Genomic DNA, 16,828 nt, shown 5'->3' on the forward strand with positions numbered 1-16,828 from the left:
AGTAAATGCTCATGGAGGTGATGAAGGAACTGGAGCATCTGTATAGGAAGGGAGGCTGAGAGAGCTGGGACCGTTCAGTCTGGAGAAAAGAAGGCTCAGGTGGATCTTATCAATGTGTATAAATACCCGGTGGGGAGAGTAAAGAAGGAAGAGCCAGACTCCTCTCAGTGGTGCCCAGTGACAGGACAAAAAGCAAAGGGCACAAACTGAAATACAGGGGATGCTCTTTAAACCTGAGAAAACCTTTTATATGTGAGGGTGACAGAGCACTGGACCAAGTTGTCCAGGCAGGCTGTAGAGTTCTTATCCTTGGAGATATTCAAAACTCAGCTGGACAGGGACCTGGGCAACTGGCTGCAGCTGAGCCAGCTTGAGCAAGGGCTTGAGCAGGGGACTAGATGATCTCCAGAGGTGCCGTCCAAACTCAACCATTCTGTGATTCTGCGATCAACCGCACTGTTGCGGTCTAATGCATTTACGTGCTAACATGAAATACTTGAAAAAACAAATCCTTCTCTGTTTCCCTGGCAGGATTTGGATTCTGACTTCTGTTTCTCTCATAGCACCTCAGTGAGCACATAAGGACTAGTCTGCTGCTGCTGTGGTTTAGTTGTTTTTGCTGTCTTCATCTACTGAACAGAAAACAGAGAAATCACGCTAACAAAGATCCAAACGTGCTTTTTAAAACCAGTTTTATCAGCTTAATACGGACTGTTGTCCAAGAACTGCTAAGACTACCTTAAGCCTAATCCTGCTTTTACTCACAGAAATATTTGCATGATTTCCTTGGGACTGAAAAAAAGCAACTGGAAGACTGCCCATTAGGGCTTAGTTTTACAGTCTGATTTATCAGAAATAAATCCTGAAATACTCTTCCTACAAAGTTTCCAGGATTGACTAAAGTCAGGAAAGAAAGTTCAAATTGACATTTAACCCTGTTTTTCAACCATTTCAACCCTGTGTTTTAGCTAATGCAGCTCTCAGACAGAAGTACATTTCCCTCCAATCCAGCTATGTGAAGACTTTAATGAGGCAAACAATTTCAACTATTTAAAATCAATTTCATTAAAGCCTTTATAAACACTTATGCAGTTCCTGGTCTTTTATTTTAGGACTTAAAATACTGTAATACGTAGCAGATGTAATACAAGCAACTGTATAAAATAAAGACTGATCACCCCACTTGATGGGATAAATGCTCATCACTGAACTTAGGCACAACATGAAAATTAAATGTCGTTCAGTATGCTAGTGCACTTCTAAGTTTCAGTTTAGACAGATACTTTCCTCATAGCATGGCATGTCTCCCCAATACACACCCCCTTGATTTAGAGTTACTCATACCCTGCATATAAAGCATCAAATACACACTCAACCAAACCCTCTTCTGCATGCAGTCCTATTAAGGATGTATATGTAAACCTAAGAACATCTACTATTTGTAGAAGATCTGCGTTTAAGCTGGTTTTTTGCAAAGTACTTCAAATGTCCCTTATTGTTGGTATGTGTACTATATAGATAAAGACTTCTAAGTGAGAATATTGTATCTTTGTGAATGTACTGTATTTCCAGTATTTATAAATTGTTTATGAGGGACTAAAAAAAATGAGAAAAATAAATAGTGACTAAAAATATTAAACAGCTTCCTATGAAATTTTAAAACCTGTTTAATTCCTGAGTATTTCCTGAATAATTCCTTCTTCCAGTCTGAATAATTATTCTTCATTTTCATCTGATTCCATATCTATCTGGGGTACTTGGGGGGGTGTGGGGGAGGATAAATGTATTTTTTCACAAGATGCCATCAATTAAAAAACCGAGCATTCCTCTCTCATTTCTTTCCCTTAGGAATAGAGAAATTATAACAGATTTCCTGCTGAACTATCTCTGTCTACTTTAAAGGAGATAAACGGTCAGTATTGCCTAGGTAATGGCACCGAATATGAACAAACTCCATCAATCTAAAACAGCCTTATTCTCTTACAAGACCTGTGTGGTCTGGGACAAAACCCCAAAGGACAATGACTCCATTAATCCTGTAGGTCTTAGACTCTCTTAGAAATCTGAAGCTGCACAGACAGTGATTTTTTTCTCCAGTAATATTATTTGTATGAGCTGTATTTATATTTAATTCAACAAGAGCTAAGTGGTATTGCTGATACATCCCTTAAAAGACTCAGCAAAGTCAAAGACTGACCTCTGGATATTGTTTTACACTAAGAAGAAAGAATTTATCTAATTTTCTGAGGAAGAAGGAGGAGAAAGGAAAGAAAAAAATGTGATCTTTGTACAACTGGAATCGGGGTGGCTATTATCACATAAGCTCTCATTAACACCACCACCATCAAAAAATAAATAACAATAGATTCCTGGACCACAGAGTCTTTAATAAAAAGCATGGAAAATGTGTTTGTTGCAAAAGAAATGTAAATGAAATTCTGGTACAGTTTTTGTCCTGGCTTTGGCTAGTTCGGAACCAACCTCCAAACAAAGGAAAACCTACTCTTTCCTTTCAGGTAGCTCTTGCTAGGTCTTTGGGAGGTTGCAGGGGGCTGCTGACTGACACCTGCCTCAAGAGAGGTGTCAGAATGCCCAGCCAGCCAGATTAGCCAGCGCTTAAACTGTTTGGTCAGAATACTAAAATAACAATTTAATGTAAGTCTATTTGGCCACACAAAGAGATTTATTCTTCCCAGCTGGGCTGTATTTCAGGGCACAATCTATATTGTCCTTTAATGTGTTCTTCCTCAGACAGTTATTGCCCTTTAATTGTAACAGAATGACAAAGTGAAAACATAAAAAGCCTTGTGATTTTTTCAAACCCAGCTAATGCTAAAGTTTCAGAATGACTGTTTTGATTTTAAAAGCTACAGTACTATTAAAGCAGTTATCCAAAACATAGTGCTACTAGCCAGTATAAACCTTTAAATCAGTCAGGGATCAAATATACATATGTATGTTTTTTAATTTAAGCCAGAGGCCAATTATGTAAGTGGGTCACTTGAAAAAAGTTGACAAAAAACATTTAAGGAAAGCTGTGTATTCCATTTTGCCAGTGTCAAAGCCAATGAGCATCATTAGCTCGGCAAGCTTGGCTAATGAGGTTGCAGGCAGAGCAAGCATTTCAGAGGAATCTTTTCTAGGACCACTCTGTAGCCCCTGCCCAAGTCTCAAGCAATTCTTTTACAAATGTCGAACAGGTGAAGACTTCATTGCAGGTGACTTATTTTTTAATGCTGACGATGCCAGCCCATGATCTTCATTTTACTTATGCAAAAGAAGAGATGAAGTGAGCAGAGTTTGTGCTTGCTTGGCCAAACTACCTCAGGAGCATGATGGTGGCTCGAAGGCAAGTGGCACTGCTCCCTTCCTTCCAGCGTAGCTTCCCGCAGGCTTCCCCAGGGCTCTCCCTCAGTGCAAACCCAGGGTACCGCAGCGCTCCCTATGCCCTCTGACTAAAGGCCAAGTTTGTTGGGAACAGTTCAGGACAACTCCCGTTCACCAAAAGTAAATGCCTTTGGCGTATTATATATGCTTGTACTACGCTAACACGTCTCCCTCCCATACAAGAAATGCTGCACCTGAGAGGGGTACCGAAGCAGTGACACCACGACGCAAGTACTTGCAGATCAGTCCCTAGTATTGAGAAGATACTCACTGCTCGTTCTGAGCAATCCACAACAGCAGAAAATTATACTTCATTCTCTAACCATGCAGAGACATACAAAGACTTTTTAATGCAAACACTAGAGCTGCAAATCTGCACACCCTTCTGCTTAACTTTGCCCTTCGCACAGATATTTATGTTGTTGGGCATGATGTGTCTTCCTTCATGCATCTGATTAAGGATTTCCTTAGAGACTTATGATACGTTCGCTAAATGGTCACATATTTTAGGATAATCTAAACATTAATACTTCCGAGATCTCAAGTACATTTGACCTTCTCCAGTTCTGCTGAAAAGAAAACAGGTAACTGTAGGAAAATTAATCTATTAATTTCCCAGGAACCAAAAATTGATGATAGCAAAGAAGAGAAAAGCAAGGACAATCTGTTACATCATTTATTCACTTTCACAATACCACTCAGGATCATCTTTACAAGTACTGGTGTTCACAGAATTAACTCTTTGGATCCTGATACTCATATTGAGGAATATCTTGCCAAGAAATGGATTAGATTGTTTTTGGATTAAAGTACCATTAATCAGGTATCAGAAACTCATCCACATTTTTACTTTTTTAAAAAATTCTGAATTGTGGAATGAGAAAAGTTGCACCTTTTATATGCTTATACCTAGGGAAGAACTGAGTAGAAAAGATCTCCTTCTGCTATACCTATCATGAATACATCTGGATGATATAAAAATTATGGATTGAAGCATTCCTGTACAATCACATTTCCCTGTACACAGGGTTCAGGAAGCTGCTTCATCCTGTGTTATAATTCCTCATCCCAAAATGACTAACCCTCTAATCTGAATAGAGATTTTACTGTTTAATACAGCTCCACAAACCACATGCTGTTACCTTAGAAAAACAAACCGCATTTTCAAATAATGGCAAGATGATAAAAGCACATGACGATGCACAAAACATTCGAAGGGCTGACAACAGCCTGCCAGTATAAACAGCATGAGATTAGGCTGTAGACGCAGCCATAGCGAGCACTGCAAAGATGCTGGGCTCAGTAAACTCTCATCTCAGGTTTGTTTGATGCCCCTTAGTCGAGGGAATACAAGATACTAAAATACTTCAAAATCAAAAGCTGGCATATAAAATGCATCATCGCCTTCACTTCATAGCACTCCAACCCCCCCCAAAAAACCCTAACAAATCAAGACAAAACTCCAAACTCCCAAACAAACAGAACAGAAAGAAAGAAGGAAAGAAAGAAGGAAAGAAAGAAGGAAAGAAGGAAGGAAAGAAGGAAAGAAGGAAGGAAGGAAGGAAGGAAGGAAGGAAGGAAGGAAGGAAGGAAGGAAGGAAGGAAGGAAGGAAGGAAGGAAGGAAGGAAGGAAAGAAAGAAAGAAAGAAAGAAAGAAAGAAAGAAAGAAAGAAAGAAAGAAAGAAAGAAAGAAAGAAAGAAAGAAAGAAAGAAAGAGCAAGCAAGCACTGTCGGAGTCAGTGGGAGACCCAGTGCATTCCCCTTTCGGGCCTGAGCACACCTGTTAAATTACAGGTCTGGGAATAGAGATGTATGCAAACGATTTACGGCCTGATTTGTGTACATGATTAAGATATATTATATTACTTTAAAAAATTACAGTAAATGTCCTGACTACCAGAATTTGTATCTGACAAAGCTGTGTCAGGTCATGAGCTTTTGAACACAAACTGTTAAAATCCTATCTAGCTCCAGCATCTCTGTAAAATGGTGTCCTAGCTGAGCCCTGGCCTAGTTTTGTACGCCTCTTAGTGTTTCTGAGACCAACATCACTGAGTTCATTGTTTTCTCCCTGAATGATAGAAAAGCGAGAGTTTTAGCTTCAGGATGGTTGGGTTTTCAGTTTTGGGGTTTTTTTTGTCCAACCTATTAAAATGTATGGGTACCCCTGCTGCAGCTCCGTTAGTATGCTAACAATATAGTGATAAATTAGCCATTTGTTTATGCCGGAATGAGCAGGGAAAGTAATATCCTAAGGCACTCCAGTATTACTGCAAGGCCAGTGTAATTTTTGAGGCATTAGGCTGAAGGCTGAGCAAGTTCTTTCAACCAAACTATACTGTAATCTTCCAGAAAATGCAACGTCTATTATGTCTTATTGCTATAATGAAATAATTATACAAAACTAATGAAAATGAGACATATTTAATAATTCTCTGGGTAAATCCATGACATAGATATGACAGAACTGACAGGGTATCAGAAAGCTCCATTTGTGCCCATAATTTTCAGGTGATAATTGCAACAGTGCCATTTGTTCCACTGCAGCTGGTCTGCTGCGGATGTTTTTAAAAGCAGCACTAAATACTGAACATATTTCATCATTAAAGCCAACTATTTGAGCGTGGTCATTTTTATGCTACACATTTTCACTGGAGTTACAGACAACTATCTCTCAACATCTAATTTTGCAGATTTTACCCTAGTAAATCTCACTGGATTTCAGTGGGAAGTTCGTCAAAGTTAAATGCTGTGTAAGTGGGATCAGGTTTTTATATACCCCCTGACTGAACAGAGAAAGCACCTATTATATTAAGTGATCTTTTTGTCAAACCTTAAAAACCAAAAATGGTGGTTTTTATCTCCCACAACTGTTAATTAGTAATTTCTACATTTAATATCTAATACAGTGAATTCTTACTTAGTTTCTGTGACATACAACCTGTTTTATACGCAGTGTGTACCATTATGGATATAACAGGGAAGTGAGCATTAATTCATATTAAATGCATTTCCATTTCCATTTTAAAAGTACTTTCTCAGAGCACTTGTAAAATTACCAATATTTTTTAACTGAGAAATTAAGAACTATTTAGAGTGGCAGACATTCTATGAAATAGTTATCAGCCTTCCCATTTTCAAGGAGGTAGCAGAAATAAGATACACCAGTATCTAACTTCATTGTAACTGCAGAAAAGCCAATGCACAGAATTTGTCCATCTCCTACTAACTGGTGATCCTTGCTCAAGACTTCAAAAGTCCCCATGGGGCTAAATAAGATCCACAGGCTATAGTATTACAATGACAAAACCCAAGCTAATGTAAATTGTTGTTGTACTGCTGAGGTCTCGGCTTATGCTAACTCCTGATTCACATCATTAACTTTACACATCATAAGTAATTTGAATCACTAAACACAGTGGTTACCTCCAGACTTGCTTTCAGCCATAAATCCCTTATCAGACTAAAACTCACACAAAGTTTATATTGTTGGACACAGGCCTGTGTCATGCACATTCTTTTTACAAGTCCAGGACCATGAAAAAGGAGGAAACTTAAGATCGTGCTAGTCTAGGTTTTGCCCAAGAACCCTCCTAGCTGCTGTATGGACACAGTAAGTATGTATTGCAGCTATGCATGCCCAACTAGAGCCCACCAGTAACCCTTGTGGGGAAATTACACTGTCAAAGTTGGCACCACAGCGGCCAAAAGGTCGCTGCAAGAATGCCTGGACCACTTGGAGCAACGGCCAGCCATCTCACGTAGGATGCCTCCGCTCAGAACAGCCAGGCCACCCCACTCCTACTCCTGGCATAAGGGCACCCGAGGGCAAGTCCTATAGCATGGCACATCACTAGAGCTGCGAGCGGGAAACACACCACGGTTTAGCCGCACACAACTTTCAATGTGAATACAGGACATGATATTGTGCACAAAAGGAGAAGCCCTTTACAGGCATAGGAGTACAATTCAATTTGGTGTACACAAACCAAGGAAAAAAGAGACAGAGGCCCCATAGAACTCAGGAATAATGTTGAAAATATGCTGGCAAGAAAATATTTTCAGAGAAAAAAATACAAACCCATTCACATTCTTCCTAGTTTGCTTATAATGTACAAGACAACATACAAAAGAATACACAATTATATTTAAAAGAACAAACAATTGGTATTTTGAACTTACATATGACGTAATAATCTTTGTTCTTCTGAAATTCCAGGCCCCAGAGATTAGGACTGAACTCTTGAAACTTGATGGTAAACTTAACATCTTGATCTGGCTTGGCACAGTTGAGTAAAGGTGTATTGTCCTTTTTAATAGCACAGCTATCTGCTTGGTCTTTATCAACCATGTAGACCTTATAATATTCATACTGGCCAACAGTTTTAGAGTCCACCTTTGGGCAGATAATATCCAGTTTGTCTCCTATCTGTGGATATAGTACCAATCCTTGTCCAGGAAGGAATCTAAAATAGAAAAAGGGGGGGGGGGCGAAGAGAAAAAAAGGGAAAATGTGAGACGCTTTATAAAATCTCATCCAGAAAAGTAGCAATTGCAGTGGACAGAAAGGAACAAACACACAGTTTCCAAAACCAAAATGACAGACTGAGCAAACAGATCTTAATAGTTTGGGCCTGACTCAATTTAATATCAACAAGATGTTTATTTAGATCTTGGAAATTACAGATGGATTGAGTCTTATAGTCCTTATCCCAGTTGGGAACTCTAGTAAGTTTTACGTCTCTGGCAGGCGCTGCTGTTTCTTCCACATTTGGCCATTTACAGCAGCTAGTACAACGTCTGGTGGGCTACAATCCTGTTTTTCCGCTTTGGTAACGTTTCTACTATTCTTGCACATATTTTGCTAATTTTGGACACGGGAGAATGACAAGAATAATCTCTCAGCCCCCCTGAGCAGCCATATGGGAAAGGAAACAACTTAGACTTTAAGAGTTAACAACATGTTAAGATGCTGATTGATATTACTAGTATAACACAAAGGAACATCAGTCACTCACCAGGATCATGCTTACAGACCTGGGGTGGACAGAGATCTACCTGACCCAAGGACCACACATGCTTCTGATAAAACACTTTTCCCAGACAGTGTGACCGCTACACTACAATGATTTCTTCTCTTCATAAACTCCACCATTACCATCATTATTTTAGCTCTTTTTTTATTTCTTGTGCTACAGGTGAAACACAAGCATGCTTCTTACAGAAGATGAAGACTTCTTACACAAGTGAGTGTGCCACTTACACAAGTGGCAGTGAGTGTTTGGGGTTAGACTCCATATTGTATCTTTCCTACTCATAGCAATTAATAGGTAAACTTCACCACTTCTTCACAAAAGAAAAATATAAATAATTACTTATAGTATTGATTCACCCACAAAATGAGCAGCCTTATTCTCACAAGGACAAAAGCCACAGCAGGGTTGTTTCTTTCTCTGTAAGATATATTTGTTCCAAGTAAGGCCAAGAAGTGCGTGTTTTAGAACTACAGCCAACGACACAACGTCCTCGAATACACAGACCTAAAAGACTGACTTTCTTTCCTCTTTCTCCTGCCTGCCAGCCTTTTCCAAAGATGTTCCTTAATGGAGAATTGGCCTGAAAAACTGACTGAAACAATTGCCGCCTAATGAACACCCTTCTCCAAGTGCTAGCATTTAAACAGCACACGTAGCAAATTTAGCTTATTCACAGGCAGCCTTCCTGGAAACTTTAAATTAGGGTATTAAGGCCCAAGCAGAAAAAAGCTGTAGGCGTCGGTGACCTCCAGCCTCTGGCTTGGCTAAGGGAGCCCACCAGCACGGAGCAGTGCTGGGGGAGAACTTACTAAATTAGAAAGAAGGATGATGGGACGCCCCAAATTTCGAATCCATCATTTACAACCGCTTGCTCCCACACAATGCAAGTTTATGATCTGTGCTAATTGAGCTGGATTATTTTCACTCACAAAGCCTGTGTAAGAATTATATTTGTTGTGAAGCAGCACAGAGCAGGACAAAGACATGTAATTACAGATTTAGGGAAAAAGAACAATGAAATGTTATGGCAAGAAAAGCGACTGTTGATGTATAAATCACTGCACATTTTGTGTCGTGCAGTGTAATTTCCAGACTACAGAAACTAGGCTTGGCCATGGCTGTTCAAACTGAGACACAGTGGAGACGGGTCGAAGCTGCGCCTCCTCCTCCAGTTTTCAGACACGCCAAAGGAATGCAGTGACCACCACCTCCCAAAAGCCAAAATGGTGAAACAAATGGAAATGTGGAAATGCATCCTCCTCAAAGTCACCAGCCTGGTGAGGGATGACTGAGGGAGAGGCCAGCTCTGCAGGGGTGCCAAGGAAACGGGGGGAGAAAGACCCCAGCCAGAAAACATTCCCAAGGAAGCATCACAGATCCTGACTCAGGCTCTCCTCGGGGATCAACTCCGACCAGGCAAAGGCAAAGGGACAGAGTTTCTGAGCTAACCTCCGTCACCTGTGACTGACTTTACCACTTTGTCTGACCACAGCCCCATTTTACTTTGCTCCTGTGCAGCAGTGTTGTACCAGAAAAATGAAAATTACTCGTATTCCCCCATCTGCATGCCAGGACAAAGGCTGGTCACCGTATGATCCCACTGCTGCAAATATTTCTTCTTGCCAGTAATTCTTCTTCACGTAACGGGAATGTGTAATATGAAACACATGAGATTTCAGAGGACCGGATCTTTCTTTTTAAATTAATCAATTTAGATTCCAATGCATAATAAATATGAAATGCATAAGGTTAGAAATGCACACCTGTCTGTCATTATCAATAATATGACCTAAAAGCTGCCCTGAAAAACAAAAAAACACTGATTCTAATTTTGGGTTTTGTGTATATATATGTGTGTAATGAAGCAGCAGCGGTATACGTTCTCCATGCAAGCTCCGAGCGCAAACAGGATGGGTTCAGAGATGGCGTGCCAGGCAACCCTCAGACACAGCTACCAGAGAGAAAGCACACTTGTGTGCCTTGGTTAAGTAGCCAGGAATTGCCCCATAAAAGGTAGAGGATAGAACCACTCCCAACAGACAGCTAAAACACATTTTACAAGAGCTTTAAACCGATGTACTCGTTAGACTTTATGGCAGGGGAATATTCTCACTATGGCTCTGAAGTCTGTACAGTTTGAGTAAATCTCCTTCCACTTGAGTTTCTGAACTTGTAGGATCTAACGCTGATGGGATTAGGGAAGAAAAAAGGCTGAAAATGAAAGGATTAATCTGAGAACTTGATTGTATTGAAATTTTTTCCAGTTTGCAGTTTTGATTGTGACCTTTCCGAGAAAGAGATTTTTCCAATCTACTTTCCTTATTTTCTTACAACAATAAAGCACAAATATGGATGGAGAGAATAAAAAAGTTTCACCTCATACAATTCAGTTTGACCACAAAACTTACAGTGGCCGATTAGTAGTAGGCATGATTATTATCCCTGCATTTGTGTAATACTTTTGCTACTGTATTTTCATAAAGACTTTAAATAAATCGTTTGCTGGGTACTAAGCATTTTCTGAAGCTATTTATTAAATGTCAGGAGGATTAAGACTACTGTTTTATGATCCTATTTTTGAAAATCTTATATCTGAAAAAACCCCGACAATGTACATTCAGCCTTGGTAGTGGTTAACAAAAGCTTCAGGATTAATCCTGAATCTTTATTTCTGCAAGTGCTGATGTAGCCTTAAGCATTCTGGGGTAGCATCAACACTTATGAAATGTTTGCAGGATGGCATCTGTAAAAATAAAGTTAATGAACTGGCTTTAAAAGTCTGATCGGAATGTGCCTTCAACTAATTAAAAACCTTTTTTTTTCCCCCCAAAAAGGAATATAATAAAGATGGAGCAAGAGGTCTTTAGAATCCTGTGACTGATCCCGAGGAGGCTGTGTTACTCCAATTGTTGCTTGGGACAGTGACACGCTCTTTAAGCAGTCGGGATAGCGACAGCCCTGGAACCACTGCTTTCTATAAAAAGCTAGCTTTCTAATTTTCTGCTTTTCAGCTCTAAATTTTTTTTTTTTTTTTTTTTTTTTTACTGGGAAACTATAGGCCCCTGTATGCCAACAGAAACTTAGGAGAAAAGCTTAGCGAGTTTCCCGACTCATTTCTGTCAGCAGTCAGATACAGTCAGACCAGAGCATTCAAAAAATCTTGCCCACAATTAATAATCCTACTGCTTACTGTGAGAAAGCACAGAAAAGTATATTAAGTACAGTAAAAGCTGTACGATGAAATTCATGCACTTTCTGTCTGGCACTTTTGGATACAGAGGTCATTTTTACTGTCAGCCCAAAATTGGTGTATTGTGGGCGACATTTGACATCTGTGCAAAGCCCATGGATGTGAATCCCTCCCACGCGTCCAACTAGTCACACAACTCATCAAATAACAGCAACATGCAGAATTCCCAAACCTTTTTAAAAATAAGTATTTTATCAGACCAAAAATTCACATGACACATAAACAGAAAATAGGAACAGAGTAGTTCGCACCAATATTACAATAATTTTCTGTACCACACTTATTTTAAGGTCCAGCAGTTCCTGGCACTAATGTACCCTTACTGGTCAAAGTCCTAGAGAAGTTAAATTTGATTTTGAAATTTTACAAAAAATAAAATTTATATTATACACAGGTTTCAACTAATTTCTTAAGAATCTACTTCATGTTTAGAGAAACTTGGCACATTCAACCGTATTAAAATTATAAAGGTGTTTTCCTTAATAATAACCACTCAAACCTACCTAATTTCATAATAGTAAATTCTCAAAAAAAATAGAACTTTATCTATTATCAGCACTCTTTTTCACTGAGAATATTCTACTATTCCTTACTACACAGATATTTCTGAGACTGTAAAATTATCAACAGACAAAATTCTTAGAGAAATAAATTCTTAAAGAGATTTTGTTAATCAGTACTGACCTATGTAAAAAATGTGTCGTCATGCTTTTCCCAACTTGCAAAACTATATATGTACACACAAACTATATATATATATATGAACACTTAGCTTTAACTACATCCTAGTAATTGTAAAATAAATGCAATTTTAGAAAGCGTGTTAGTACTTGTTGAGAGTCTTGTATATTTAACTGGGGAAACAGTGCCAAATTTCTGTGCTTTAATACCTTACCTGAACTAATTGGTGTAGGCAGTTACCTTTAAATTAATGTAACAAAAATAACCCTAAAAATGTGAACAATCAAGATGCTTTTTAAAATGCAGCCTGAAACCTTCTGTTGGGGAATCCTACCCACTTAACTATATGAAGTTTAACTACCAGCCTGACTATAAAGTTATTCATTGAAAAGTTTTATTAAGGAAATGTCATGAAACTAATAACACAGTATGCTAGTCCGTTACTTGTACAAGTGCAAACTGAAACAGAATACAGAACAGCATTCCACATACAAGTCCTTGCCATTTAAAAAGAATGGTTATTAAATAGTGTATATGGCTTTTGAGAAAATAACAACTTTTGTATTTTGAATATAATTTTGTCCACAGGAGAAATATTTAAGCAAGGCAAAAATCCTACCAGCTTGACGCAAAGCAAATAAAAGTCCCAGGAAAAGGCCCTAGTGATTTCAGTGAAGTAGCACTGGCCTAATTACAGCCTGCTGAACGACATGAAAACCAGTTTACTGATTCCCAAGACTTTGAACTGAAGAAAATCCAAAAACATAGACCAATGCTCTCTGCAGGAGTGTCCTTCGCTCCATACAGAGTTTTCACATTAGTTTCTGTCATATTCAACATCATATACAAGATATGCCATGTGGATATATATACACATCCAGCTGTAAACCTGAAATGCCTTTTTGCAGAAGCAGTGATTTTATAGGACTGATCTCACTCCAGTTTAAATAGATTAAGTGAATGTGGATTCAATGAGAAGAGGATCAGTAACTGCTGTGGAACAGACAGAAAAACAAGCTTCATCAAAAAAGACTAATGTGGAGTCTCTGTCTCAAAACGGGTACGGAATCTGGTTAAAAAGAAAGGCACTACTCTTACGTGAAGTCTCTGCAAGAAAAATTACCATAGTTTGACACAGCAAGACGACAGACTGGCTTTATACACAGACTAGCAAATGAAACTTTGAAAATAAAAGAAGTACAGCATTTCATATTATTAAAATTCTTTTAAGCGCATTTTGGAAGCTACTTTTCTTTGCCAGTGCAGTATTATTAAATTATTTTAATACTATAACAAGGTTCTACAGAACATGCTAAATAGCCATGTTTTTGAATTTAAATAAAATTTAAGAAGTTTAATCTGCTGACCTTTATTTATATGTAACATTTTTCCACACAGTTAATGAAACTATTCATGTAAGCAATGGTTACTTGCATTAATAGGACTTGCAGGCTAGAAACTAAATGGAATTCAAACAAATAAATAAACAAATATATTCACGCTCATCCCATAAGATCTTTAATGGTAAGTACCACATTACACAAAGCCAGATTATAAAATACCATAACACAAGTTTCTAAAGCTGCAGCTCTTGTATTTCACTTCCATTGGAAGGAAAGGACTTCCTTTTCGGGGCTTGGGCTCTCCTGCAATAAAACCTGCAGCAAACCCATCAATGCTTTGAAACAGTCCCTGAAACTGTAGCTGATCTCCATCCCGAGGTTTGTGGTACCTCCTTGCTCTGCCCCTTCCTCACCTCCAAAGGAGCCCGTCTTCTTTCGGACTACAGGGGGGAAATGCCTGCAGTGCACTGAAAAAGGGAATGGTCAAGGGTTTATTTTGTTTTAATCAGCACCCTGGATACAAAATGGTAGTGGTGACACCATTTTGTGTGTCTCAAGTAGCCATGCAAATGGACACCACTCTTGGTGCCTTTTCCTGGACCTATTCTTATTGAAATCGGTTGCAAAACTTCCATTGACTTCAGTAGGGCAAGACAATGCAACATGTTTACAACTGAAATCTGAATAACGTACGCAAGAATGATTCTGCAGCATTATTACGTTTTCTCAAAATTTTAAGTGGACAGGGAACGAGGAGCATGTATGAAATTTTAGCTGTTTCATTTATCAATTCATCATGCTACCTTTCACAAAATACTAGAGGAAAGCATTTAAAATACAACAAAGGATTTCTAACAGGCATAAAATAAGGATGGGCTGAGAGTGCACACACTTCTCCCCAAATAAAGCATTTTTTTGCATGGACCTGCAGGATTTGACAGTCAAATTGTGCCATTACATCACAGTCCTAAAGGCGCAGAGCTTCCACTATATAGAGAGACACCCACAGACACCATCCCTCTTCAAACACGTCAGAAAATGCCCTGACCTGTCTCCTGGAAAGATGTGTCATGAGTTTCCTTCACCAAATAACTCGTGTGACTATTGCTGTTGCAGAGATATAGACACTCACTTCTTCGTTCCACTCAGCTTAGGACGGTCACAAGTCTAAAGGTGCCTTGCACTTGAGAGAGCAAGACATGCAGCTAAGACATGATATTTGGCAAGAACTGTACCCCTTTTACCTTTCACATATACAGAAGGTGACCTGCAACCCAGCACCAAACACAACTTATCGGAGACACTCTCTCTAAGGGAAAATCTGGTTCCTTAAAAGCTATGATGTACGAGGTTATGGATGTGATCTCATTCCATGGAAAAAGTAAATAAGCCAAAGGAGGTGTTGCAGACTCTCCTTCGGGGCTGCCCCAATCCTGGGCTCCGGCAGAGGTAGCTGACTCTGCAGTTCCTGTCCAGGGGATCACAGCATCTCGGGGTGACCACGGACGCCAGGAGCGCCCTCTCGCCAGCCCACCCTGCTGAGCAGAGGCAGTGCCCTGCCTTCAGCCCCGCGGCGCGCAGCTGCCAGAAAGGTTTTGCTGTAAGACAGGGTACCTGTTTCAACTGGACGCCATCTCCGCCTGCAAGAGATGGTTCAATTTTGCTGGAAAGCTGCCCTTTCCCTTGCTGCTTGGCTCTCACTTGCAGAGCAAAGCAAAAAACCCCCTTACATCACTAAAACCTTCAGACCAACTTGTGCTTTACCCCTCCGTCCCCAGCCTAAATCCAGGGTGTGAAAATGGATGCGTGGTTTTCCTCCCATAAAAAGGGAAGCACGTTTTCCTCTGCCTTAAAAAAAAAAACCTCTGAGAGCAAACACCTATCTGTTTGTTTTTTCCTCTACAATGGGAAACAAGATCTGGGCTTTTTGCACAATAACGTGCAGCCCGGCTTAGAACATTTACCACACACATAACGCTTGAAATGCTGAAAAGATGTACGATTCGATTTTTTACCAAGGTTGACAAAGGATTTTTTTTTAAAAATATAGATTTTATATTCAGTTTTCATACATGACCTCCACATAAAGCACTATTAATAGCAATTAACTTTTTGTATTATTGTGCAGAAAGCAATTACTGCTGTGCTAAAAGTACTTAAAGCACTAGAGAATTCTGATCCATTTACAAAATCAATTCTGGTTACCACAAAAGAACCGCTAATGTGCTTCAGGACAGTCTCCTAACTAAGGGGGGGAAAAAAAAAGGATGGATACGACCAATCTTCTATTTTAAAGTGTATTGTATTATCATTTCATCAGCATTTACAGAAGTATGAACCCTCACAACAGTGCTGGACTTACTTAGCTTCAGCAAAGAGAGAGTCACTCCTCAAATCATTGCTCGCTCGCTCGCTCTCATGCACAAGCATGGAAACACACACAGGCACATTCTCCTTTTTATTGCATTTCAACAGAAACATGCGTTCTACATAGAGTTTAAAAACTGCAAGTGGCTGCAGTGGAGAGTAGCAGCCAATCTGCATAAATGGCTTATTCTGAGGAATTTCTGAAAGAGAAAACACTCAGTAGGTGCATTGTAATTAGTTGCTCTTTCTGGTTACCTCTTGACAAATGATGCATGCGGGTCTGGATGAGAGCCCAACTCTTGACCCATGCCACCACTACACACTTTAGTACTTCAAGCAGAAACCCCCTAGCCTCAGCATTCTTTTCATTTTGTTTTTCCAGAAACGCGGTGCTGGTAATGCACAACATGAGAACCAGACATGATTAGCAAAGTTGGAATTCTTTCAGAAGTGCTTCGTATAGCTATGTCCTAAATATATCTGAGGAAAGCTTCCTGCCTTCGATTCCTTCCAAATATGCAGTATGTTTCAGGACTGGGTTAAAGGACAGAACATGGAAATAGACACAGCAAACATTGTTCCCACAATGCTTAACGATACGCTTTGGTGACATTTGTAAACCTTTCAAACAGAAGATATTAATGTGATCATGATTTTAAATACAGGAGATTATAAGCCTATTGAGAAATGCAACTTTTGCCACAAAAAATACCCTTAAAAAATAAACATTTTTTTGGATAGCACTTTACTGCCCCCTTTTGCAC

General features: G+C 39.3%; 1 protein-coding gene across 1 annotated transcript in view; it reads right to left on the bottom strand.

Moving 5' to 3' along the window:
• EFNB2 (ephrin B2) overlaps positions 1 to 16,828 on the bottom strand; it is a 45,750-nt gene that overhangs the window by 15,249 nt on the left and 13,673 nt on the right. Inside the window, exon 2 of the mRNA XM_082304489.1 lies at positions 7,570 to 7,853. Within this exon, the coding sequence (XP_082160615.1) occupies positions 7,570 to 7,853 (284 nt within the window). The remainder of the gene's footprint in view (positions 1 to 7,569; positions 7,854 to 16,828) is intronic.

This window comes from Platalea leucorodia, assembly GCF_965183815.1.
Source record: "Platalea leucorodia genome assembly, chromosome: 2".
NCBI classification, from domain to species: Eukaryota; Metazoa; Chordata; class Aves; order Pelecaniformes; family Threskiornithidae; genus Platalea; species Platalea leucorodia.